The 25,601-nt window shown below is 49.9% G+C and overlaps 1 protein-coding gene across 1 annotated transcript in view; it reads right to left on the minus strand.

Annotated features, from left to right (window-relative positions):
* Nucleotides 1-690: 690 nt before the first annotated feature.
* The window catches only part of NACC2 (NACC family member 2), a 54,907-nt gene continuing 29,996 nt past the window's right edge, over nucleotides 691-25,601 (minus strand). The window contains exons 2-6 of the mRNA XM_056505270.1: nucleotides 18,823-19,746; nucleotides 10,877-11,044; nucleotides 8,289-8,394; nucleotides 7,095-7,192; nucleotides 691-5,716 (exon numbers count right to left, since the gene is read on the minus strand). Of these exons, the coding sequence (XP_056361245.1) occupies nucleotides 5,220-5,716; nucleotides 7,095-7,192; nucleotides 8,289-8,394; nucleotides 10,877-11,044; nucleotides 18,823-19,684 (1,731 nt within the window). The 5' untranslated portion in view covers nucleotides 19,685-19,746 and the 3' untranslated portion in view covers nucleotides 691-5,219. The remainder of the gene's footprint in view (nucleotides 5,717-7,094; nucleotides 7,193-8,288; nucleotides 8,395-10,876; nucleotides 11,045-18,822; nucleotides 19,747-25,601) is intronic.

The following is a 25,601-nucleotide window of genomic DNA, read 5'->3' on the forward strand; positions in this document are numbered from 1 at the left end:
TGTAACATGCCTTACAACAAGCATCCAAGTTTCTGTGTTTTTCCTTTTCAGTGAGATGAGATTAAATGAAACCCCAAATGCAAGTGGTTTTGGGCACTTCTATTTTGCTAAGCTGAGCAAATGCAGCTTCTCAGCGATTTTATGGCCAATTGGGTTGGGGGAAAAAAAAATAATAAAAGGCAAAAACTACAGAGAGGAGAATTACCAACCCCCCAACCCCCCCTGGGACGCTGCTCCAGCTCAGCTTTTTTGAAATCTTTTCACCTCCTCATCCTAAAGGAAGGTTTTCCCATGGTGAAGAGTGGGGAGCTCCCAGCAGAGCAGGGCACGGGAGGATTTCAGCTGCATCCTCCAGTCTCAGCCCCACTCTCTGGCAAAGCCCCAGATTCATCTTTCAAATTCAATTTTAAATAATGATAACAAGAAATATTAGTTTTTATAAGTAGTAAGTGTGAGGGGAGGGTGATGTGTCCAGGTGAAAAAGCCAAGAGATGTGCAAACCACATCAGGTGAGGTGGGGGGAGAGCCCAGGGCAGTGCAGGGAACTCCAAACCCCCAAATTTGGGGAAAACCCTTCAACTGGCCAAATCTGGGGGTTGTTTCATCCCCTGAAGTGGAGCCTGAGGCACCTGAGCCCCTTCAGCATCTATCAACAACCCCTGCAGAGAGACAGAAACCAGAGCAAAGGAAACCTTTTAATTGTAATTTACTTTATTATTTTGTAAATGTGAATTTTACAAAGCGTTTTACAATTAATGATCACATTGGGTTGTTGGTTTTTTTTTTGTTGCTTTTTTTTTAAATGGAATTTTTTTCATCATATGAAAACAGCTATGAGCACAGTTCCAGCTCAGGGGGGGGTCTTCATCTTTTCTCTCTTTTTTTTTTTTTTTTTTTAGTTACTGATATATCGTGTCAGCCATGGCTACAAAATAACAGTCTGAACTATACAGAGTAAGAGCACATAAATACTAGTGAATAATGCACGATAAAAAATAAAATAAAATAAAAATTAAAAAAAAAAAAAAGAAGCTAGCATCGTTTGTGGCTGAGACAGTTGAGGAACATAATTCAGTGGTACTGTGAGATTTCCTTACAGCACAGAAAGTATTTTTAACAGTCATGAATTACAGTACTACTTAATACCCTATGAAGACGCTTTAAAAACAACCTTGTACTTTAAGTCCTTTTTTTTCCCCAAACATTCTGTCCAAAGGATTAATGTTCTATTTGAATCAAGTGCCATCCAAATGTTCAAGTCAAAAATATTTATACATTTATACTCAGTTGTTTTTTATTATTTATTAATTATTTTATTTATCTTTTTCTTTTTCTCTCTCTCTCTCTTTATTCTTGTCTGCTAAAAATAGTATTGCAAGTTTTGGCTTTTTTTTTTTTATTTTTTTATTTTTTAAACCTTGATGTAAAAATCATCATTTTTTTTGTATTTTTTTTTTAATTTTGTGTGTGTGCAAAACGCTTTTAACAGTGGAAGAAACTCAAGGAGGAGTTGGAGGGGTTTCCAATGTGAGTGTGTCCCACTCGCCCCCTCGGCTCCCAGCAGGGTTTGGAACACTTGGAACAGCAGTTGAATCCCGGGATGGCTGCGGGGACACTTTGGGGACATTTTGGGGACACCCCGGCTTCCCACGGGTCCTTCTCCACCCGCAGCCAGCGATTCCCAGAAAAAATCGGGATCTGAGCGAATCCCCCGTCCCGGGGGACACGGAGGGGGCTCTGCCCCCCAAACACCGCGGGCACTTCCAGTTTTTGGGGCGCTGGGGGGAAATGGCAGCGGGCAGCCCCTGCCCCCAGCGCCGGGAACAGTCGGGAATGTCACGGGAATGTCACCGTGTCACAGCGGGGAATGGCAGAGGCTCATGCGGTGTTTAATTAGCGCTAATTAACGAGGAGGAGAGGAGCTGGTCCTACACTATGGCAGCTGCGGGAACTCGGTGCTTTTACACTCTGCGCTCGTTAAAGGTGCTTGGTATAACTTCAGATATAGAATATACAGGTAATATTGCTAATAGTCAAGCATAAGAATAAAGGTGCAGACATACCATAAATACTGATGCTCTGATTTTACACTGTCAGACCTAGATGAATGCAGTTTTCCTATTCACATTATAAAGCAGCCCCAAAATTCTAGAATTTAAAATAGTGTCGTAAACAAAGAGGAGGAAGGAGTCGGTTATGATCTGATCTTCTTAATCTGTTTTCCTTGGAAAAAAAATGATCAAAAAATTCTAAGGCACTCAGGAAAGCCGCATACAATCGATGGACTGCTCTGTTCTCACCTTACATTCAGTTTTAAGGGTTTTTTTTTTTTTGCTTTTTTTGTTTTTTTTTGTTTTTTTTTCTCGGAAGAATACAATCATTACCATATAACATTTTCAAACATATCATTAATCCTCCACACACAGGAAACATTAGTGCAAAATGCTTGCCCTCATCTACCAGATAAGGAAAAAACCCAACGCCCTTCACATTTGAGAAGTTTGCCTTCCTAATAATAATAATAATAATTAATAAAACAAACCCAAATCAGGGAAAAAAAAAAAAAAAATGGAAATGAAAGGAAAAAAAAAAAAAAAAAAAAAGAAAGAAAAAAACCCCAAAATATACAGGAAGTTGTGCTAGGTATAAAAATATATATTTTCACTGTGCAACTTGACTCTCTCCAGACTCTCTGTCCTAAGCCATTCAAGTACTTTGCTGCTGCCCCCCCGGTGGCTGTTTGGGAACAGGTTTGGTCCAGAATTAATCCCTCCAGCCAAGTGCAGCCCCCAGCCGGGGGGCTCAGCCTGCTCCCCACCCCCAGCAAGTGCCAAAAAAGGAGGAGGGGGGAATCCTCTGCAAATCTTTTCTCTCTATATTTATATTTATATATATGCACACAGACACACACACAAGGGACGACTTTGATCTCCGGCACCCGGAGCCGCTCCCAGCTTGCCTCAAGCTTTTGGCAAACCCAAAGATTTGGGGATCAGGAGGGTCCTCAGCCAAATCTGAGCCCCACCAAGCTGGCTGAGCTGCCCTGAGGGGCACGGGGACACCCCAGGAATTGCTCTGTGTCCCAGGGATGGCCCCAGAGCCCAGCCCGTGGTCCCCCGGATTTTTTAGTGACGTGGGTAAAGTGCAAATCGAGCCGTGCCCATTCCCACCTCTGCGAAGCATCCCACACCTCTGCACCTGCACCAGCCCCCAAAACCTGGTCTGGGGCATCACAGTCCCCCCAAAAAAGCTCTGCCAGAACCCAACGTGGGGCAGGACCCCTCCCCATCACCGATCTGTTGTGTCAGGAGCAGTGGCACAGGCTGGGCAGCCTCGTTATTTACGATGCAAAAAACTGCTTCAAGTATCAAAGAAAACAAAACAAATGGCCAAAAGTTGGGTTATCCTCTCCCCACTCCCCCTTTCCCAATGGAAATACAAAGAAGGAAGAAAACCCTGAGCAAAGCGCTGTCTGGATTAGGGAATCAAAGCAGGAAAGAAAAGAGGAGCACAGCCACAGCAGCCAAAAAGTGACTTTTTGTGCACCTTGTTCCTAGTCCCAAACGTGTTAAAGAACAAGCTGCAAGTGTCATTAAAGCAGGTTGTTAAGTCACAGTAAAAATAATCACCATTAAAAAAAAGAAAGGGAAAAAAAAAAAGGAAAAAAGCCAAACTTGGCTTTCAGGTCATTGTCCCCATCCCTTGGGGGCAGCCCAGCAGTGCCATCCCTGTGGGACCCCCAGCCTGGCCCCAGAATTTGGGGGAAGCTGCAGCATCTGTAGGACAGATTCTGGTCACTTGGGGCTCGTAAAGGTGAGGGACAGAGCAGGTACCTGCTGCCCATCAGGCTCCAGGGACACCCACAAGTCCCATCCTGAGGCCACCAAAGCCACCACAGCCCGGGGACATCAGCCTGCAACAACAAAAATAAAGACAAGTAACTCCACATTGGGTTTTCCCCAGAAGGGGCTGCAGGAGGGTGAGCAGGAGGCAAAGCGCTTCCTCCTCCCCAAAACCTCTTCACAGAAGGGCACAAACCTCATTTTTTCTTTTAATTTTTGCATCCAATACACTCCAAATTATTAAAAAGCGAGAGCCTGGTTGGCCTGGGGAGGAGGGAGGGGGCAGAGGGAGAGCTCTGCACACACTGAGCTCTGCCTCCCCTGTGGATGCTGCCAGGAGCTAACACCAGGAGCTCCCCACTCCGTGCCCTTTGGAGCAAGAACAACGTGCTCTCCATGCTCAGATTCCTCCCTAAATCCCTCCACAGGCTGGGGGGGGGTTCCTCCTCTCCCAGCAGGTGCCCCAGGACCTGCACACCCTGGGGTGCAGAGCCCAGAGTGGGGATGTGAAGGTGCAAACACGGAGAAGCAAAGGAGGAGGAGTCGCTGGGAGGGAGGAAGGGAGAGAGAAACCAAACCCAAACCCAAACCCAAACCCAATCCCAAACCCAATCCCAGCCATACTGGGCAAAAACCAGACCACAACCCAAAGGGTGGCCAGGCCCTCCACCTGCATCCCACGCAGTCCTCCCGACACGTGCCAGCCTGAACTCCCTGCTCCAGGGAAACTCCCTGGGACAGCAGCACCCACAGCCAGGGCTCCTCCTGACTCCAGAGGGATCTGCTCACCATCACTGTCACCATTTCCCCCAGCCCATCCCACTTGGCTCGAGCCCTTCCCGAGACAAACACGGCCAGTCACAGCACCTGCACCCCAACACACCTCGCTTTCCTGTTCAGTGACAAAACTCTCCTTAGAGGACAAGGTTAACCATGGCTTTACTTCTGAGCTGAGTGATGGATGGGGTGATGACGGGGTGGTGGTGGGTGGGGGGTGGCTAGCTTTTCTCCTCCCCTTCTTAAAACAAACAAACAAACAAAAAAACAAACCAAAAAAAAACCGAAAGATAAAAAAAAAAAAAAAAGAAAAAGCTACAATCTTATAGACTAACCTCAGGAATATCAAAAAAGGAGCCCAATATTTTTTTAAGTAGGTCGCCACAGACCTAGTCGTTTACAGTATAACGAATGCGATTATTTCCTTCATAAATTTTAAATACAAGCAGAATAAAAATCACATTTTTTTCAGGCAACAGTAGCAGTTCAGTAGGTAAGTGGCTTGATCACATTTTTTTTTGTTTTGTTTCGTATTAGTAATGCATGCAAGCAGCTTTAGTATTACAGATCCCTTATAGGTCATGAAATGTTTGCTCTCTTTTATAAAGTCCCTCCATAAGTACCATCCTGTCTTCTCGCGGGGGTTTGGGGCCGGCTGGAGGAGCCCGAGCCCTGCTCGAAGGGCTGGGCAGCGCTTTGGGTTTCTGGTGCCAGGTCTGCGGCAGCCGCCTCCTGGATGACGGAGCCGGCGGGCTCGGCGTCCTCGCCCTGCTCGAAGGACTGGCCGGACCCGTTGCTCAGCTCCACGTTCACCGTGTTAGTTCTCAAGGCCACGACGGTCCCCGGGTCGCTCCTCCTCTCTGCATAGATGCGCTGCTCGAAGACCTGAGCGGCGGCGGGCGGGAAGTCGGGCTCCAGGGGGCCAGTGTTTGTGGAGGAGCCCATGACGCTGCGGTACATCTCCATCCCCTCGGGCAGCATGGACTTGATCTTGGGCAGCCAGCGCTTGCGCACGCGCCGCGCGTTGGTGCACATGTCGGCCGCGATCACGTTCATCTCGCTCTCCTTGAAGCTCGGGGCGAAGTTCTGGCAGTACACTGCAAGCACAGGGACACAGGCTCAGGGCAGGGGCACCCAGGGGCTTCCACAGCCCCTCCTCATGGAGACACAACCAGGAAGGGATAAAAGCACAAGGCACAAGCTCCCGGGGAGCTTATCCCCATGAGAAGGCTTTTTTTATATTTATATTTGCTTTTAATTAAGATTAAATAATGGGTCATAGCTGGATCCAGCCCAGGTGGCAGAGGGAGTGGGAATGAAGAAGGGAGCCCCACAGTCACAGCAGGTGGGGACGCAGAAAAGATCCCACAGCAGCAGCTCCAGCTGCTCCTAAACCTACAGCACTGCAGGAAATGTCAGAGCTGAGGGGCTGCCCAAGGGATTGTCCCCTCCTGTCCCTCTCCCTGTGCCACCCCTGCGTGGCCCAGCAGCCACTGTCCCCTCCTGTCCTTCTCCCTGTGCCACCCCTGCATGGCCCAGCAGCCACTGTCCCCTCCTGTCCTTCTCCCTGTGCCACCCCTGCATGGCCCAGCAGCCACTGTCCCCTCCTGTCCCTCTCCCTGTGCCACCCCTGCATGGCCCAGCAGCCACTGTCCCCTCCTGTCCCTCTCCCTGTGCCACCCCTGCATGGCAGCCTGGCACATCCAGAGGGACCCAGCAGGAGCTGGGAGCTGCAGGAGCCCTGCAATCCCTCGTGTCCTGCTCCTCTGCAGGAGCCAAGCACCTGATGTTACACAGCAGCATCCAAGGAACTGCCACAGTGAATAAATGCCAGCTAAAGCTCCTGCACAGGGAGAAAACCAGCAGCAGGAACCCATCCTGTATCCTGGCAATGCCCTTCCAGTCCCCCTCAGCAAGGACCATGGGAAGGCCAGAGCTGGGGCTCTGCAGGATAAAACTGCAAACAGGGAGCTCACTCCTCCATGCTCAGCCACATTATTGAACATCTGCCCTCTTATCCCTCTGCCCCAGATGCCACAGATCTCCCAGGGCAGCTGGAAGGCCCCTGGACTTAATAACTAGGGAGGAGAAAGATTTCTCTTCCAAATCATAAAAACTAAATTTAAAAATTTGCTAAGAGTTTTGTTTTCCAGCACAGTAATATTTACACAAAGATTTACTCCCCTGAATTCAGCCAGGGTGAGGGAACACAGTGATTCCACAGCACATGAAGCCCATGGCAAACAGATTTTCTGCACCCCTCAGGATTTCCTCCAGCCCTCTCCAGCATCTGCTGTCCCAAAACACTCCAGGTCTGCACAGCTGACTGGGGGGAAGTGGCTGATGGAGAGCAGATCCCACCCACAGCTTCTCTGGGCAATCAAAAAACAGTGCAAACTAAAAAATAAATTGATTTTTCCACCATTATCACACAACACAGTGGCCACCCCAGCAGCAGAACATCCCTCTCCTTACATTTGACTGCATTAAGGACTCTGCTGTCCAAGGGCTTCCTGCTGGGATCGCTGGTGGAGGACCTGATTCCAGTTCCACAGCTGTTGGCAAGGGTGTTCCTGTGGGGAAGGCAAAGGGACATTCTTGGAGAGGGACCAGAGCCAGCCCTGCCCTGCCCTCCTCCCTTCAGCCTCTGCTGGAGGAATCACCAGGATTTTAAGGTGAGGAATGGAAATGTGCACGGAGATGGAATAAAGTTTTCAAGCATCATTAAGAAAATGCAGAGAGCTGAGTGCAGAGGGTGAAGGACTCGAGGCACAGGTTAAACCCTGGGGGATGAATCCCTGGGGGATGAGGGATGAATCCCTGGGGGATGAGGGGATGAATCCCTGGGGAAGGAGGGGATGAATCCCTGGGGGATGAGGGGATGAATCCCTGGGGAAGGAGGGGATGAATCCCTGGGGAAGGAGGGAATGAATCCCTGGGGAAGGAGGGGATGGATGAACCCCTGGGGGATGAGGGGATGAATTCCTGGGAAGGAGGGGATGAACCCCTGAGGGATGGATCCCTGGGAAGGAGGGGATGAACCCCTGGGGGATGAGGGGATGAATTCCTGGGAAGGAGGGGATGAACCCCTGAGGGATGGATCCCTGGGAAGGAGGGGATGAACCCCTGGGAAGGAGGGGATGAGTCCCTGGGAAGGAGGGGATGAACCCCTGAGGGATGGATCCCTGGGAAGGAGGGGATGAACCCCTGAGGGATGAGGGATGAATCCCTGGGGAAGGAAGGGATGGATCCCTGGGGAAGGAGGGGATGAACCCCTGGGAAGGAGGGGATGAATTCCTGGGAAGGAGGGGATGAACCCCTGGGGGATGAGGGGATGTGTCCCTGGGAAGGAGGGGATGAACCCCTGGGGGATGAGGGGATGTGTCCCTGGGAAGGAGGGGATGAACCCCTGGGGGATGAGGGGATGTGTCCCTGGGAAGGAGGGGATGAACCCCTGGGGGATGAGGGGATGTGTCCCTGGGAAGGAGGGGATGGATCCATGGGGGATGGATCCCTGGGGAAGGAGGGGATGAACCCCTGGGAAGGAGGGGATGGATCCCTGGGAAGGAGGGGATGAACCCCTGAGGGATGAGGGGATGTGTCCCTGGGAAGGAGGGGATGGATCCCTGGGGGATGAGGGGATGTGTCCCTGGAAGGAGCAGCACGCACCGATCGAAGAAGGTGGCCAGGAGACGTCTGAGCAGGACCTTGTGTTTGACACCAGCACATAAATGGCAATTCATCAGCTGCCCCCGGGTGATGTAAACCCCTGAGCCTGCAAAGGTGGAGAGGGACAATCCAAAATTAACCCCTGACACACTCCTGAGCCACCAGCAGCTCCTCCTCACTGCTGGGAACCTGTTCTGCACCTGCTGCAACAAGGATTTCTGGAAAATCCTGACAAATCCTTGGGGCCTTGGCAAGTCCCAGGCAATAACAACTCCTAATTTTATCTGTACAGACAGGAAGTCTATGGGAATCAAATGAAAGGATTCTTATTTTCTCACCTGTGCACACAGTGCAAGGCTTACACATACAGATCAGATTATTTATTCTTTCTGGAGTGAGAAAACCCCAATCCATTTGGCTTTGTCTTTTTTTTCCAGTGCAAGACTGTAGAACTCAGAGTTGGAAATGAAAGAAAAAACCCATCTAGCACAGAAAGAGGTACTTGGGTACAGATCTAACTGCTTCCACCACCTCTTGATACCTCTGGTGAGCAGGGAATTTTCCTTCTAATGCACTTCTTTGAACATGCTGCCTTTAAGGATGTTTTCTGGAAGAAAAAGGAACCCTCTGCAAAGCAGCTGGACACATCCAGAGGTCTGTCAGTGCTTTACAGCAGGTTTTATATCAAACCTTTTTACTCTGCTCACAGACCAAACCACTCCTGGAGAGCTTATCCCATTTTTCAAGCATTCTGTTACGTGAGAAGGTTTTGGTATTTGCTTTTAATTAAGATTAAATAATGGGTCATAGCTGGATCCAGAACACACTCTGTTCTCAAGATATAAAAACATCTGCTGGAGAAGCAGTATCTCCTGGATTTCCAGGGAAGATGATTGTCCCTGACCTTCTGGATGGAGCTGGAGCTCAGGGCAGCCCCTGGCACCAGAGGCAGCCCAGGCCTCTCACCCAGCCCCAGGATCCAGCACCACTCTGGATCTGAGCCCTGCCACACCTCACCAGGAATTTCCTTCTATTCTCCTCCATCTAATGAGGTTTTTTGGGTTTCTTTTGAGTAACAGCCTCAGTCCCACCCTCAGATGTGCTGTGGTGACTGCAAACCTTGTTAAAGACCCTTTTTCAAAGAGGGCTGCTCAAATTTGCTGAATCAATTGTGGCATGAAAAACCAGAAACAAAAGGAAAACACTCCCACTTGGAGAGCTGAGGAAAACTTTCACAGCAGGATCAACCCCCCCCTCCAGGTCTGAGACAGGAATTAGGGGGGTTTATTTTGTATTTTAAGAGATAAAGCATCAGAGTGAACACCAGCCACCACTGAGGGGAACTTCACTCTAAAAAATGAAAAATAACCAGGCAGCCACTATCGGTTAGTGATATTAATCTACTTTTTTTTCCAGATTGAAAAATGTAAATCAAGCAGAGTTGCCTCAAGCCAATTTGCAGCTCTCACTGTGAAAATAACCTGCACCACTTGATGGTTTTAAGAAGTCTCACATTAAATGGAAATGGGTACAAAATGAATATTCCAGATACAAAATAAATACTTGTGGTTGTACTCTGTGCTTTGCCTTCCATCAAAGTCCCATCCTCCATCAGCTGCAAACCTTTGTGGGCATCCTCTGAAATCCTGACTCCTTCTACAGACTGGAAATGAAATCATTTCACTAAAAGAGAAATGACTGGAGAGGAAGAACTGATTTGGATGGACTGTGCTGCCACAGGTCCTTTTTGCACCAAGGGTTTTGCAGGGATTAATTCAACCCCCCCACCTGGGGGCAGGTCTGGGATGTCCTGCCCAGTCATCCCCTCACAGCCACATCCAAGGGAAACACCCACAGCCAGGCCACTGCAAAGGAAAGCTGAGGAGAACTTCTAAAGGCAGAATATGATTATTTCCACTGGAATTTGACCTGCTCACTCCAGTTAAACACTTTCTGTGCAGTGCTGGGGGTGCCTGGGCTGGCACAGCCACCTGATTTCACTCTTCACCCAGCTCTACACTGTCTAAACAGCACCATCTTCCACCTGACACTGGCCAGAAGTCTTTTCTAGAGAAAGAGTAAATTCTCCCAATATTGTAAATTCCCCCCAAAATTAAAATAAAGACAGAAGAAAGGATCAAACTAAATTTCTTTTCCTCTTGCTGCAGCATTTGACCACTTAGTAAATTTATAAAGAAACTTTTACAGGTTTTTCAAAGCTTCTTCACTGACACAAATTTTATCTCCTTTGCTTTGTAAATCTTATCATGTGGTAATTTTTGGGGGGGTTGTTGGGTTTTTAGATCTGTGATTCTAAATGAAAACACACTCGTTGCAGCCACACCGAGCAGGAAGAACACAAGCTGCAGAATTCAATTAAAATGCTAAGTTAATTCAATTGAATAAATCCTGTTAATGACACATTTTTCTATCAGCAAATTAAAGGAACTTTTCAAAAAAGATGATTGGCGATGAATAATCCAGAAAGACACAGCAAGGGCACACAAGATGCACGACTCCAGCAAGATGGAGAACACAATCCCAGAAGGAAAACAGCAGCAATCTGAAGGTATTCCACAGAAAATTACCTGCAACAAGCTCGAGTTTTTCCCCAGGATCTCCCTCTGAGTAGAGCTTGGGGTGGCAGCGGTACCCGATCTGGCTGATGAGGCTGGCAGGGAGCGCCACCAGGTCCCGGCGGATCAGCACGCACGAGCGGTTCTCCAGAGGGATCTGCTCTGCCTTCTCCTGGGCAACTTCAAAATGCAAAGGGAGAACCGTTAAAATAACTTTTAAAATAATTTATTGTGCAGGCAGGATGCTGACAGAAGGTCAGGCGTTGATTTCTTCGTGCAGCAGTTGGAAATATTCCCCCCTCCAGACATCCAGCCCGGGGCTCCCCCTCCATGGCTGTATCTGCAAGAGGGATTCTCAGAATCTAATTGTGCTTTAACTTCTCCTGAGTTAATCATTTGTGGAAATGGACAGCTCTGCACTGCTGCTGCCCCAAACAGGCAGGAAATTGCCCCAGTTTTATGAACACCTGCAGCAGTTCCATCATTACTTCTCTTGATGGTTTTTCCTGCTGAAGTTAAAATCCAGACCCTCCAGACACCTCTGCTCTGAGGAAGGTCACCAGAGCCTCTCCTGAGAGCCCCACCAGTCACCTCCAGCCCATCTCCTCTTCCTCTGCCTTCTGCACACCAGCTTTTCCTCTCAGTAACAAGAGCAGCCCCCACCAACAAGGTAAAAAATGTTATTAAATGTAGCTTCAAAACCAAAACACCAGATTTTCCCAACTTGCCCCAGTGCCCCATCTCCACAACCCACCACTGCTCAGGAGCAACCAGGAACATGGAAAAGCTGGAAATACTGGGCTGGCCTGCCAGCACCTGAAAATCTGGGTACTGTGGGCACACAGAGGATTGGTTTCTAAATCACATTTACAGTCCAAGACCACCAGATTAAAATGACAATTTTGGACAGCAACGAGGGCTGACCATGCACATCAACTCCAGGACATGGTGGGAACAGTCCCAGAGCTGAACTGCAGCTCAGATCTACCATGACCCAACTTTCCTCCCCAAAACTGTCTGATAACAAGTGCCATGTCCAAAGCCAAACCCAGCTCTGTGCTTGAGCATCTGTGAGCACTGAGAGAGGCAGAACCCCCAGCAAGGAGCGTTTCTGAACTCCAAACATCTCCTGCTCCAGAGGTGCCTTTTCCTGTGATTATCCTGCAGTTCTGGGGGCCACTTTTCCTCTCTGCAGATAAAATAACAAGTTTTGCAGACTTGTTGCTGCAGTAACCGAGGCTGATGGCTCAGGGACAAAGGCAGCAGTGTTCTAAGTAGGACATGCCCGTGATGCCGTGCTGGGCTGTGGCATCCTATGGCAGCCTCTGGGATCATCCCCACAGCTCCCCCTGTCCCTGAGGAGCTCCAGGAGGGATTCTGGAATACCAGAATGATGGCCCTTGCTCAGGGAGACAGGACCCAACATCAGCAGAACAACTCACAGGGTGTTTTTAAACTTTTTGTGCCATCACAGCCCCATTACCTGTGTAAAATCTGTGCCACTGCCATTCCCAGCTGGAATATTCCCAACATTCAGATCCAAGATCCCACTGGAGATGGGGTCAACTCCCACTGAGGAGAATCTCAAACACCAGCTCTGTTTGGAGGCTTTCAAAGAGTGGTAAGCAAACCATACCCAATTAAATACTGATATTTTCCAGCTTAAGGAAACCAAAAGCAGAGGGAACAGTGAGTATGGAGGAACCAGTCCTGCTCTCTGTCCTTCCCTGGCTTTTTTGCTTTGGCAAGGCAAGGCCACCAGGGCAGCTCCAGGGGAGGAAAGGACACCTCAGTTATCTCCCAGAGGCCAAATTTTACTCAGAGGTGAGATTAAATACACACCCCCTAGGAGCTGTGTACATGACCTGCACAATCCCACCCCAGCACAGGGCTCTGTCCAGGTTATTAAAATTGAATTTTGAATATTTCATTTTTACTTTAACCAATAACTCAAGTCAAAAGCACCCACAGGATCCATCAGCACCCAAAAACCAGTGGAGCTGCTGAAGGGAAGCAGAATCCTGCATGCATCTGAGATTAGAGGCCTCCAGGTATTTTTTTTTTTTGCATTCATTCTCCCTCCCTGAAGAAATTTGGAAGGATTTGGAAGGCTGGGGATAGTCCTGGCTTCAAGAAATTCTTTGATTCTGAAGACATTTCATTTTCTACACCAGAAGACACGGAGAAGTTTCTATTCCTTCCAGTGAAATTAAATTCTTCATAAACCAAACTGAAATTCATCTAAAAAGACCAAGTACAACTCAATTCACTGCTGGATCTTGGTTAGATCTGCCCTGCTGGCTCACTGTCTATAAATCTCTTATTAAACACGGCCATGAATCATTTTGGGGGATTTTGTTTCCCTTCAAGCATTAGCACAAAACCAACGACACCAAACAAAAAGAGGTTTGGGGCTTTCAGTGGCACCTCAGCTGAGCAGATAGCAATCAGTTATGTAAAGGAGCAGGACACAAGAGCCACTTTGGTGCCATGTTTCCAAAGAAAGGCACTGTGTTTGGCCTTTCTGCTCCAGAGAACAGGAGAGTATTCGCTTCTAATTAATTTGTATCTTCAGAGGGCAGTGGCTCCTTCCCTTTGAATGAAAGGGCAAACAATGGGAAGTATTGTTAAATACAGTTTTGTTCCTGAACAAGAAACGAGCTCCCAGTCAGCAGAGAGGGGCAGGAAATCATTACTGAGAGAGCTGCCAGCCAAACACTGGAATATTTTATTTCTTTGGATATCAGCTTTTATCCCAAACTTAGCTGGATGCTGCAGGTGGTGCAGGATGGGAAATACCAATTTTCCTGGATTTTTTTGGCTGGAGAAACAGCCTCAAACTAACTCACTGGTCCATGCTCCATAGCTCCAGGCTCTGCATGATGCTGAGGCACATGTCCTTATCCCTAAAGCACACTGTCCCCTCCAGGGGTCCCTTACAGCACCTTAGTGCTGAGTCCATGATGGTTTGGTGACATTGGGATTTCTGCATGTCCCACCTGAGGCATTTGGGGTCAGATTTGCTGGGGCTGGGCTGCTCAGGTGAGCAGGGAATTGCTGGAGACACACCTGGCCCCAGCACTCACTGATCTCCTCAGTTCCTGACAATCCAAACAGCAGGGCTTCAAAATGAGTTGTGAACCCCCAGTTCCCACCAGTCTGGGCTCTCCAAACTGCACATAAACATCAAGGCTCTCCTGTGGGCAAGAAACAAACTGTTTCTGGTTTAGGAATGGGATTTGGAGATACAGAAAGATCAGAGTGATGGAGCCTCACCCAAAAATTGATGTTTACAGAGACCCAACATGTACCCACACATTTCAAGCCCTGAAGAAAAGGCTTGAGAACCCATCCTCACCTGCTCCACCATGGATGCCTCTCCCCTGTTCCCTACACGACCAGAAGTCTCTTTTCAAACAGCAGTATTTTAACATTTCTCTCCTATCCCCTATTTTCCACTGGCAATGGGACCACCCCAAAAATATCTTCCCTCCACAGCCTCAGCATCAGCAGCATCTGCTGCAGATGTAAACCTGTAGCAGAGGACACACGTAAGCACCATGGGATAGATCCATCACAGAGTCCCAACGGGGAGAGTTTACATTTCCCAAATAGTACATTTATACCAACGTGCTGCAATGTAGCCATTTGATTTGTGACCTATTTATACAGGGAGGTAATCTGGAATTAGTATAGGAAAAATATTACTGGTTTATAAATACCCCTATCTTGCCTTCGCCTCAGATCTCAGCCAGGAGTGAAACATCTGCCAGCCTAAAATTAAACATCTGTGGTTCAGAGTGAGGAAAACGGGGCTGGAAGTTTAATGCCAAAAAAGGCCAGAGGCTGAGTGCCCCCATGTGGGGCTGAGCCCTGTCCTGCTCAGCTCCAGGGCTGGGATGGGGCAGTGCCACCACACAGCCACTCAGGCTGGAAAAGACCTCCAAGAGCACCAAATCTGTGAGCAACCCTCACCTTGGATTACAGACACACCCTGGCTCTCAGCACTGCCCAGTGTTTGAATCTCTCTGCAAAAAGTGTTCTGCTGCACAACCAGCACAGCTTCATTCCCTAAAATCCACGAGCTCTCTGCTGCTGAGCACCCTCCCTGTGCACAGGCTGGCCCCCCCAGGACAAGTGGCACCTTGCAGGAGAGGTCCCTGTCCCTGCAGCCCCAGCCAGCTGCCATCAGCCGGCGTCACAGCCGTGCCCGGGCTGCACCACGGGGATTCTGGGCTGGTCCCTGCCCTCCTTCCTTACTGTCAGGAACCAGAGGCCAGGAGAGAAAACTATTCTCTCAGCTAATTACCACAACTATTCTATAATGGCTATTTTAGATGAATTTTTAATGAAGTGTGCTCTTGTCAGTTCAGGATTTCATAACTTTCAAGTCCAGTTTTTACATCCCAGCCATTTGCTGCATAAAGATTTTTCCCTTTTCCCTGCAAGCCGGTGCAGCAGGAGCAGGGGAGGAGGACGGACCCTCGCACAACTTCGCTGGTGCCTGTCAAAATTAAATTAACTGCATCTGCTCAGCAGAGAGCTGACTGACAAGAACGTGGCTCAGTGCAGAAAAGAGCCGAGCATCTGCAAGTCCTGCTGAATCCCACTTCAGCTCAGGCCCACGACGCTGTAATTAACAGGGATAAAAATACTTTGCTTTTGTTTAATATTTTCTGGAGTTGTGCGTTCCTCAGATCAGATGCTGGAAACCTCATTAAGTCTCGCTCGTGTCCTCCAGGCCCACATGTTCTCCAAACCAGACCTAGTTATGGAGTGAGGAGCCATTTTACCGCAGTGCTGCCGGCCTGGCACCAAACCTGGGGGAAACTGAGGCAGCCTTTCCTACCCCCTCTGCCAGCCCTGCCTGCCAACACCTCAGCCTGACCCTCCTGTTTAATCCTGGCCTCACCCTGCTGCTCCTTTGCAGGTCCAATGCTCACCCTGGTCCCTCACACCAGCCTCTTCTCCCAGGTTTCCTCCAAGAGGAAACTGCATCAAGCTGTGCCAGAAAAGGTTCAGGCTGGACATCAGGAGGAATTTCTTTATGGAAAAGGTGTTCAGGCATTGGAAAGAGCTACCCAGGGAGGTGTTGGAGGTGCCCAAGGAACGACTGGATGTGGGACTCAGTGCTCTTGGTTGTGTTTGGTCAAAGTTTGATCTTGGAGGCTTTTTCCAAACCTAAGGATCCTATGATTTGGAGATGAGGCTCTGATCCAGCTTTGGAGATTCAGAATGGCTCTGACTACAAAAAGGGGTGAAGAAAATAAAGTAAAAACCCCCAGCCTTGGGGCAAGAAGAGGGTTGGTGACTCCTCCAAGGGTGGTGGGTGATGCTGAAGGCAGGTGAAGATCTCCAGCCACCAGTGTCCCACCATACCCTCACCAGCACCAACACTTCAGATGGGGAACAAAAAAAGGAGAGAAAAAGAAGTAAAAAAAAAAAAAAAAAAATCCAGCAACCCTCTCTGAAATTCAGAGCTTCGCCCGCTCTGCTCCTCTTTGGCTTTGTTTTTGTTTTCACAAACAGGGCTCTTGGAAACCTTGGCAATCCCTATTTTAAAGGGCTCCCCCCTCCCCCAGACCTTTGTGAGGCTGTGGGGATCTCCATGCCAGGAGCAGGATTAGCTGCCTTCTCTCTTCCATCTTATGGTTTCATTATTCTGCACCTTTTGAGAGGGTACAGTTTATCCCGAGTAATTAAAACACAGTTAGCTCTGCAAGCCCAAACCATAATGGAACAGCTTAGGTTTTACTTTTTCTAATCTCTTTTTTTTTGCATGCTCTCTTTTCCAGGAAGACTGATACCTCTAGCTGGCTTATTTCAAACAGGAAACTCCCTTGAAAGGTGCAGGTGAGGAAGAAGAATTCCAGCAGAAATGTGGGATATTTAGAGCTTTACAAGCTGCCTCTTCCCTGCATGGCCTCAGCATCACCACCTGGTTCTCCCTACAGAAAACAAGCAGGAAAACTTGGCTGTGGGATGCTCAGCTCTGGCAAAAGGGCTGCAGCACCTCCAGTGCCACCTGAGAAAGCTGCTTGGATTTTCACCTTTCCAACTGGGATGGCTCCTGCCCGACAAGGATTAGGGACAGGCTCAGAGCTGCTGCCTGCACCATCCTGGGGCTGGTCCTGTCCTTGCCTTCTGAACTGGTTTGGTTCTGTTTCTGCAGGAACTGGCCCTGTGACAGGGATGGAAAACACAGTCCAAGGGCATAATCCCACTGCTCCAAGGAATAACACTGAGGGCACACCCACACTACTCACCACAGGCTCTACAGAGAGGAAAAGCAAAATAAACCCAAAACAAGTGGGTGACAGCACAGTTCCTGCTCAGTCTGGCACTAAGAGCAACCCTGGAGGAGACCCAGACTTTGTCCCACTCCTCTCCTGCCCCATCCCAACCACTGGGACCTGAAGAAGAGCAGGGAGAGCACTCAGGCCTTTGAGGCTCATTTCCTGCAACTGCTTGTCCACTTTTCCTACTAAATATTTTTAATATTAGAACAGCAACTTTGCTATGTTTTCCCTCTTTTTCATATGGCTTGGTGGAAAAAACCCTGGAAAATACTACTTATCTACTCACTGTCTGACAGGGGAATGTGCCAAGAGGATGCTGAGCTTCTGTTTCTGGGATGGGATGGGATGGGATGGGATGGGATGGGATGGGATGGGATGGGATGGGACAGGATGGGACGGGATGGGACGGGATGGGACAGTGTGTAGAGGTAAGCCCATTCTCAGTACTAAAAAAGCCTGGCTTTATGTAACAAAAATTGCCCTATTTGCCAAATCTTGTTCCTAGGTAAAGACTAAAATCAAATGGCTTTGAGGAAAGCTCATCAATGAACCAAAGTTAAAATATTTGCAACATTAGTGCAGCAACTCCAGGAGCCAGAGCAGGGGAAGCAGCTCCCAGCAAGGGGATGCTGCGTGCAGCCAGAGGGAAGATGTCCCTCCCTGGGGAGCTCCTGAGGATCAAAGCTGCTGCCACAAACACCTGCAGCTCCCATGGGGAGGCCACTGTGAGGCTGAGCTTCCATGTGGGACACTGCCAGCCCCATCTGTGGGGGTGCTGGGAGCTGCTTCCACACGGGATGCACACAGGACAGCGCTCAGCAGGCATCTCCCCTCTGGAACTGAGCCCTGCATCTGCACCCCACCTGTCCTGGCTCCTGGCAGGGTCTGAGCCCTGCAAGGTGCCCAGGGAAAGGGGCTGTGTGTCCAAGGAAGTGGGAGGGAAAGGATCTCTGGTGTCCCTGTGCCCACACTGGAGCAGCTGAAGTGAAGCTGCCTCCTCTGTCTGAAGCCCATCCCAAATACTGGAAGGGCAGGAGAGGGATTTTACTTAGTTCTGGGCACTGTGTTCCTAATGGGGAAATAAAAGAACATCAAGCCCTCAAACTGCTTTTCCCCTTCTGGCAGTGATGTGTGGGACAAGGTTGGCAACGGAGAAAGAGGCACCTCAGGCAGTGGGGAGAAAAGTCCTGCAGATATTCCTGATTAACTTCTATAAAAATAATTTAGTTCATGTTCTCTCTTCCTCCAAATATCACACCTTTTTGAAAACTCTTACTCTAAAAAGCCAGGACAGAAGACAGCTCCCCAAGTGACCACCTTGCCCTGGGCCAAAGGGCTGGTGCTGCCAGGGATGACCCAAGGCAGGTGAGCTCAGCCACCACCTTGGGATGGATGCCACCACCACAGGGCTCATGCAACCACCAAGCTCCTTGGTGAAGCTGCCAGCAAAGGGCAGAGCTGATGGATCATGATCATCATCCCCAGTGGGTGATGCAGCCTCTCATCTAAAGAGCGATGGCACAGGGGGACCTGGACACCAGCACCAAACCAACAGTGAAAGCCCCAAACACAAAACCCAAAACTGCCCACAGTGGCTGAACAAGAACCACACAAGCCCCGAGAGGGAGCAGCAAACCCAAGCAGAGAGACATCCATTACCAGAGTAACCTCCCGAGGACTTGATGTACATCTGCCCGTACTGCTCCTCCACCATGGTGTCGTAGGCCTCGTCGTCCTCCTCGTCCTCCTCGTTGTGGTAGGAGGTGGGGCTGTCGGTGGTGGGGATGCTGCTGGCGCCGGGGCTGGTGCGCTCCCCCTGCGAGTACTGCACCTGCTGCACGTTGGGGAGCAGCGTGGCCAGGCTGGGCACGCCGTAGTAGGAGACGCGCGACAGCTTCAGGGGCCCCGCGCCGCTGCCGCCGGCGCCGCCCGGCCCGTCCCGCGCCCCCGGCTCCAGGGGCCGCTTGCCGGGCAGCGCCGGCAGCGCCTGCAGCTCCAGGTTCTCGTGTTTGACCCGCGTGAGGAGCGGGATGGGCATGGAGGGGGACATGACGTACGGAGCCGAGGCCGACTGCAGCTGGTTGCAGGGGCTCTGCGGCTCCGAGCTGGGGTCTTCGATCATGGTGGTCTGAGAGTCACAGTGGGGAGAGCTGACCTTGAACATCAAGTCCGTGCCTTTCTCCACGATGTGCTGGATCTGCAGGAAGCCCGCCGTGTACATCACCACCAGCTGCTCGCTGGCTGCCATGGTCAGCTTGCCGGTGTAGCAGAAGGACAGGATCTGCTGGAAGCAAGCGGGGGGGACGGTCCCCGGCAGCTCAAAGGCGTTTTTGCTGTTCCCGCTGAACAAGTCTCGGAAGTAGAGGCTGCTGGCGGCCAGCACAGCCCGGTGAGCCTTGAAGGCTTGGCCCTTCACCACGATGGAGACATCGCAGTACAGCCCCAGCAGCCGCTGCTCGTTCAGGCAGCCCAGAACGGTGTTCCCGAAGTTGGGAATCTCTATGTGCAACATCTGCGACATGGCTCAGGATCGGCTGGAGCTCCTCAGACATTCAATGCAGGAATATCCAAAGTAGGGCACATCTGAAAAACGGAGAAGGCAGGGGAGAGAGGAACAACGTTTTTAGACAGTTCAGCAGAGCAGGCAGGAGCACAGGAACCCACCTCACCCCACATCAAAGGCTCTGAGCCGAGCTCTGAGAGCCAACACGGAAAAGCAATCGCTTATAAAAATTACTTATCGATGGTTTCGAGAGACATTGGTGGATGGCAAGGGATATTCCAAAAATGCAAGTATTTCCTTCAAGTTGTGGTCTGTTTAAATAAGCACCACTGATTTATTCCCCCGGGGGTTTTTACTTTATGCAGGAAAATCTGAACGATAATGGGAGAGAACAGTAAAGCAAACGAAAGGCAGTCAGACAGATCTCGGTAGCATTATATAAGAAACACAACAACCAGCAGCTATGTTGAAACTACAGAAAAGATATTTATAAAACAATGTGCCATTCTGCCCGAAATAAATACAGGATTCTGCCGGAGCGAGAGCTCCCAGGAAAAAGCACTTTGAAAAGCAATCTTCCCATTTGCACCAGAAAGAGGGAGCATTTCAACAGTTAAACCCCTTCTCAACAGATTTATCCTCCAACAAAACGAGGCTTATCTCCAAATTAAGCCAGATATTTGAGCCCCAATAAAACAAACCAACGTGCCTGCCACAGCGAGCTGCCTACCAAGTTGTCTTCTGCTTTTCCTCCCCCAGATCCCGGCGGGGCAGGGGAGCCCCAGCCCAGCCCCCGGGGCAGCAGGAGCCCCCAGCCCGGTGCCCCCAGCGAGGACCCTGCCAGCCACCCCAGCCTGGAGGCTCCAGCTTTGCATCCCTCTCTTCAGGGCCAGCTGTACCTTTTGGCCACGGGCAGAATTCCTGCTTCCACCTCCCAAAAAAAGCCAGAGGCAGGCGTTGGAAGGGAGCTGAGCAGAAGCCGGAGCAGGTAGCGCTGGTGCAGCCTGAGCGCTGAAACTCCAGCGGAGCAAATCACTGCGGATTCACCGAGCCCAGACCCCCCCGTGCTCCCTCCCCAAACAGTCCAGGAGATTTCAAATCCTGTCTGCCTCTAATACTACTGAAGAAAAACTACGTTTAACTAATACTGAAAGCTCAGAAGAACGATATTTTTTTTTTTTCAAGAAGGAAAAAAAAAATAGAAGTTTATCTGAGAAAGATTAAAAAAAAAAAAATCTCTGGAAAGAAAATAATAACCCACAAAGAGCTGCTCTGTTCCCATTGCCGAGGGGAAAAAAAAGAAGAAAAAAAAAAAAAGTCCTATCTGCAAGGCCACGGGGTAACAGGAAGAAAAGGGAACACACTCGGAGCCAATTTAATTGTATCTGCATGGTTAAAAAAAAAAAAAAAAAATTCTTCCAAGCGAGGAAGTTCGCGGTGCCTTCGCCTGGCCGGGAGCGAACGTACCTTGAGCAGCGTCCTGCTGCCGAGGGGCTCCTGTCCCCCGAGTGCTCAGGGGAGGGGGAAATAAAATATAGTATCAAGCCCTGGGTTTGTATCTGCTGGAGCTCAAGCTTTTACCAAGTCAAATCTCCCCGGCAGCGCACAGCATCTAAATGAATAGGCCGGATGCAGATTAACATTCAGGCTGCTCTCTGCAATGAATAGAGCCCTTTGATTAGGGACCTGAAGTAAATGCCAGTTTCAAACCGAAGCTTTAAAAACAGAGAAATATCAGTGCCAGAGGAATGCTCTCAGTGTTGGTACAAGACAGACTTTTGATGAGTCACTGCAATGCAAACAAAGATGGCAGAAATACTGTACTGTATGCTGATGAAATGCTTAGTGGTGCCACGGCAACTGAGACAGGTTTTAAATTTATAGTGCAGTTTTGCATATGAATTACGCTGTAAACTGCCTCCCCTGCCATCTAGTACATCCAGAGTGTCAAAGCATTTAAACTATTCCAAACAGTCTGCAGAGCTGGCACTGCTGCTGGTTAACTCCTGCGGCCAGGGGAAGGCACAGAGCTGGGGGTGGTGAGCATCCCCTGCATCCCCCAACATCCTCCTGTACCCCCCAGCACCCCCTGCACCCCCTCAGCACCCCCTGCATCCCCTCAGCATCCCCTGCATCCCCCCAGCATCCCCTCAGCACCCCCAGCATCCCCCCAGCACCCCCTGCATCCCCCCAACATCCTCCCGTACCCCCAGCACCCCCTGCATCCCCCCAACATCCTCCCGTACCCCCAGCACCCCCTGCATCCCCCAACATCCTCCCGTACCCCCAGCACCCCCTGCATCCCCCCAACATCCTCCCGTACCCCCAGCACCCCCTGCATCCCCCAACATCCTCCCGTACCCCCAGCACCCCCTGCATCCCCCAACATCCTCCCGTACCCCCAGCACCCCCTGCATCCCCCCAGCATCCTCCTGTATCCCCAGCACCAGCCCTGCATCCCCCCAGCATCCTCCTGTATCCTCAGCACCCCCTGCATCCCCCTCAGCATCCCCTGCATCCCCCCAGCATACTCCTGTACCCCCCAGCATACTCCTGTACCCCCCAGCATCCCCTGCATCCCCTCAGCATCCTTTTGTACCCTCATTATCCGCTGCATCCCCACAGCATCCCCTGTATCCCCCCAGCATCCCCTGCATCCCCCCAGCATCCTCCTGTACTCCCAGCACCCCCTGTATCCCCCCCAGCATCCCATCCCCTGTACCCCCCTCAGCATCCTCCTGCATCCCCGAGCATCCTGCTGCATCCTGAGCATCCTCCTGCATCCCTGAGCATCCCCCCAGCATCCTTCTGCATCAGCCCTGCATCCCCCCACATTCTCCTCCATCAGCCCTGCATGCCCTCACATTCTCCTGCATTACCCCCACACGTCCCCTGCATCCTCCTGCATGCCTCCTGCATCCTTAGCATGTCCCCTGCATGCACCCCAATATCCCCTGCATCCCCCCAACAACCCCTGCCTCCCCCCCAGCATCCTCCTGCCTGATCCAGCATCCTCCCACCTGGCCCAGCATCCCACCCCAAGAGCTCCCCAAAAGCACAGCTTTGGGAATGCCCAAATCTGCCCAAAATAAAGGTGCTCCTTGGGCAGCCACAGTCCTGCTTCCTGCCCCCCCAGATCCCCCCTCCCCCAATACAAGAAAGCCTTTCAAATGCAGGAAAAATGTTTACCCCTTGGGGAAAGCTTCTTTCAGTCTGTGGCTGAATCCACTAAAAGCAAATCCATTTGCTTAAGTAATGAAATCCCAGTCACATTGTCTCCTGGATTCAGATTTTAAATTACCTTCGCATTTATTGAGCATGTTTGGTGCTTTTTTCTGGGAAAGAGGGTGGGGCCTCCCTTTGCTGATTTCTCCCTTGCCCAGAGCGTTTTTCCCTTGTGCCACTGGCCTCGGATTTGGTTCAATTGCTGCACTGGGAGGGTCACACAGAGTTAAAATTCCAGGGATGAGAGGTGAGGCCATCCCTAGAGCAGGATAACTGCAGGGAGCACAGGGCTGGTGATGCTCCAGCCTGACCCTTCCCTCCTGATCCTGCTCACAGCTCCACTTCCACATCCAAAGGGATGTTTGGTGCATTAAGTTCAAGCCCAGGGCAGGGAAGTGCTGTGCCCCAGCAAACCCCTCTGCCAGGGCTGCCCTGAACCCCCAGCACCTGCAGCCTCACGGAGCCACGCTGCTCCCACACCAGGCCTGCCTGCCTTGGCAATGCTCAGCACATTTCATTTTCATTTAAACCCCTCAGCAGGTCACTGGGGTCTCTGCCTGAATCTGGTGAGGGGGACCAAGGTGACATCCCATGAGGAGGTCAGAGATAACACCACAACAACCAAGCCCGAGAGCCCAAAACCTCTCCCAACCCATCTCTGCTGGGGAAAGGATGGAACCTGCCCTGGCAAACAAAGATCCACTCTGGATCTGTGAAAATTATTGAGAAAAACCCAAATTAAAGAAAAAACATCACTGCTCAGGCACCTAAGGAAACCTCATCCATGGTGATGGGAAGAACATGGGTGGAGAAGAATTTCCTCCTCTGTTCTCCCAGGAAGGGCTCCCTCCAAACTGGAGAAGACACCAGGATGGACCTCCTTGGACCCAGCAGGATGTGTGGGACCAGCTCAGTAGCACAGAACAAGCCAAACTTAAAATAAATATTAATTATTAATATTACTTAAAATTTGCTGTAGAAACAAACAAGCTTGTCAGGAGCAACCCCTGTCTCTCCCTAAAAACACCAAATTGTGCTGGTTTAGGGTATGTTTAAGCCAGAGAGAATAAACAAAAATACCCCAGCATCCCAAATATTTGGCAAATCTCAGATAAAACCTTCCAGGAGAGTTTGAACCAAGATGCTCCACACAATTGGTCCCTCCCAAAATGCAGGTTTCAGGGAAAATGGGGGGGGAAGTAACAGTTTAGAAAGAGAATCAAGGAACACGAGCAAAGCCACACAAGGAAGCTGCAAAAGCCCAAATAACCCAAATAAACCATCAGCCAGAACTGCTGGAATTTTTTCCTCTTTCTCCCTCTACCCCTTCCTTTTTATGACCAGAATATATAAAACAAGCCTCACAAAACCCAACCCAAAACCACCAACAACCCCAAACCATGAAGAAATAAAATAAAATAGTCTTGAAAGCACAGGAGAACCTGCTCACCACCAAACCTTACATTCCCTAAAATCAACAGCAACAAAAAGCTACTGTGATTAGACAGCAAATGCAATAAAGCTTGATAACTCATAAGTTATTATTAAATGTGATCATTTCTCTTTTAAATAGAGCACCAAGTGACTTCTGAAGGGTTTGAAATGGCTTCAGCCCATCTGACACAGGAAGAGCTGTGCTGCAGGAGAAATGACCTTTGCAATTACAGATGTAAGCTGCATTTTTCCAATCTCATCTCCCAAGCTGAGCTGTGCCCCAAGGTGCAGGAGCAGCCCCCAGCATGATCATCACCCCAAAAAATCCAGTCCCCTTTGGGCTGGAGTGTCCTACAGGTGACAGAACATCAACTGGACATCTCCAAATGGGAAAACAGATAAAACTGAATTAAAACCAGATAAACATCCCCCACCTTGATCATTTTACATATGTGACCATTCAAGCAAAATAAAATTTAGTTTTCTGGTGGCTGTCTCTTTTCCCAGCTCGTGGATACAGGAGGATAATTTGTACATCTCTGCCTGATTTTTGTAAAGTCATAGCCTTTGTCACAAGATGTTCATAAAAAATGCAGCCGTTATTTGAGACAACTTCCAGGAGAGTTTGGGAATTCTCAGTTTCTGCATTCATCTGCTTTGGGGGGAAAGAAAAAAGCAGGTTTGCTCTTTTCCAAACTAATTCCCTGCTCTGAGGCCTGAAAGGTCAGGGCAAGGCAACAGCAACAAAGGGAAAAAAGCACCGACCTAGAATAAGATGCTGCCATCAGAGCTCCCCCAGGAGTAATCAGAAATAATTAGATAATTTATTTAAATTGTCTTTTTTTCTTAGCCAAACAACAGAGAGACTTGGTGGAGAATCATTCCCCCAAATATCCCCCAAGTCCTCCAGTTCCCCAGGAAGGTGAGCTGGGCAGCAGCTGGGACAGGGACAAAGGGACAGGGACCCTCCAGGGGTGGGAGACAAAGCAGCCAAAAGCTTTCACCCCCCCCCAGCCAAAGCCCCTGGAAAGAAAAGAGCTGAAAAGTCCTGCCCTTGAAGGCCCCAAAAGGTCAAAGGAAATTTCCCTTTCTTCTGTAAATGAGGAGAGAGGGGGGGAAAGTCCCACCCTTGGATTTGAGGCTGGCAGGGGGATGTCACCCAGCTGGGCAAGGGGTCCCCAAAGCCACCCAATCCCCCAGGCACAGGGGTGGCACCTGCCCTGCTCTCACTGCAGGGTTTGGGGGTTATTTCCCCAGTTTTTTATTGCAAAGGAAA

Source organism: Oenanthe melanoleuca, chromosome 17 (assembly GCF_029582105.1).
Source record: "Oenanthe melanoleuca isolate GR-GAL-2019-014 chromosome 17, OMel1.0, whole genome shotgun sequence".
Lineage (NCBI taxonomy): Eukaryota > Metazoa > Chordata > Aves > Passeriformes > Muscicapidae > Oenanthe > Oenanthe melanoleuca.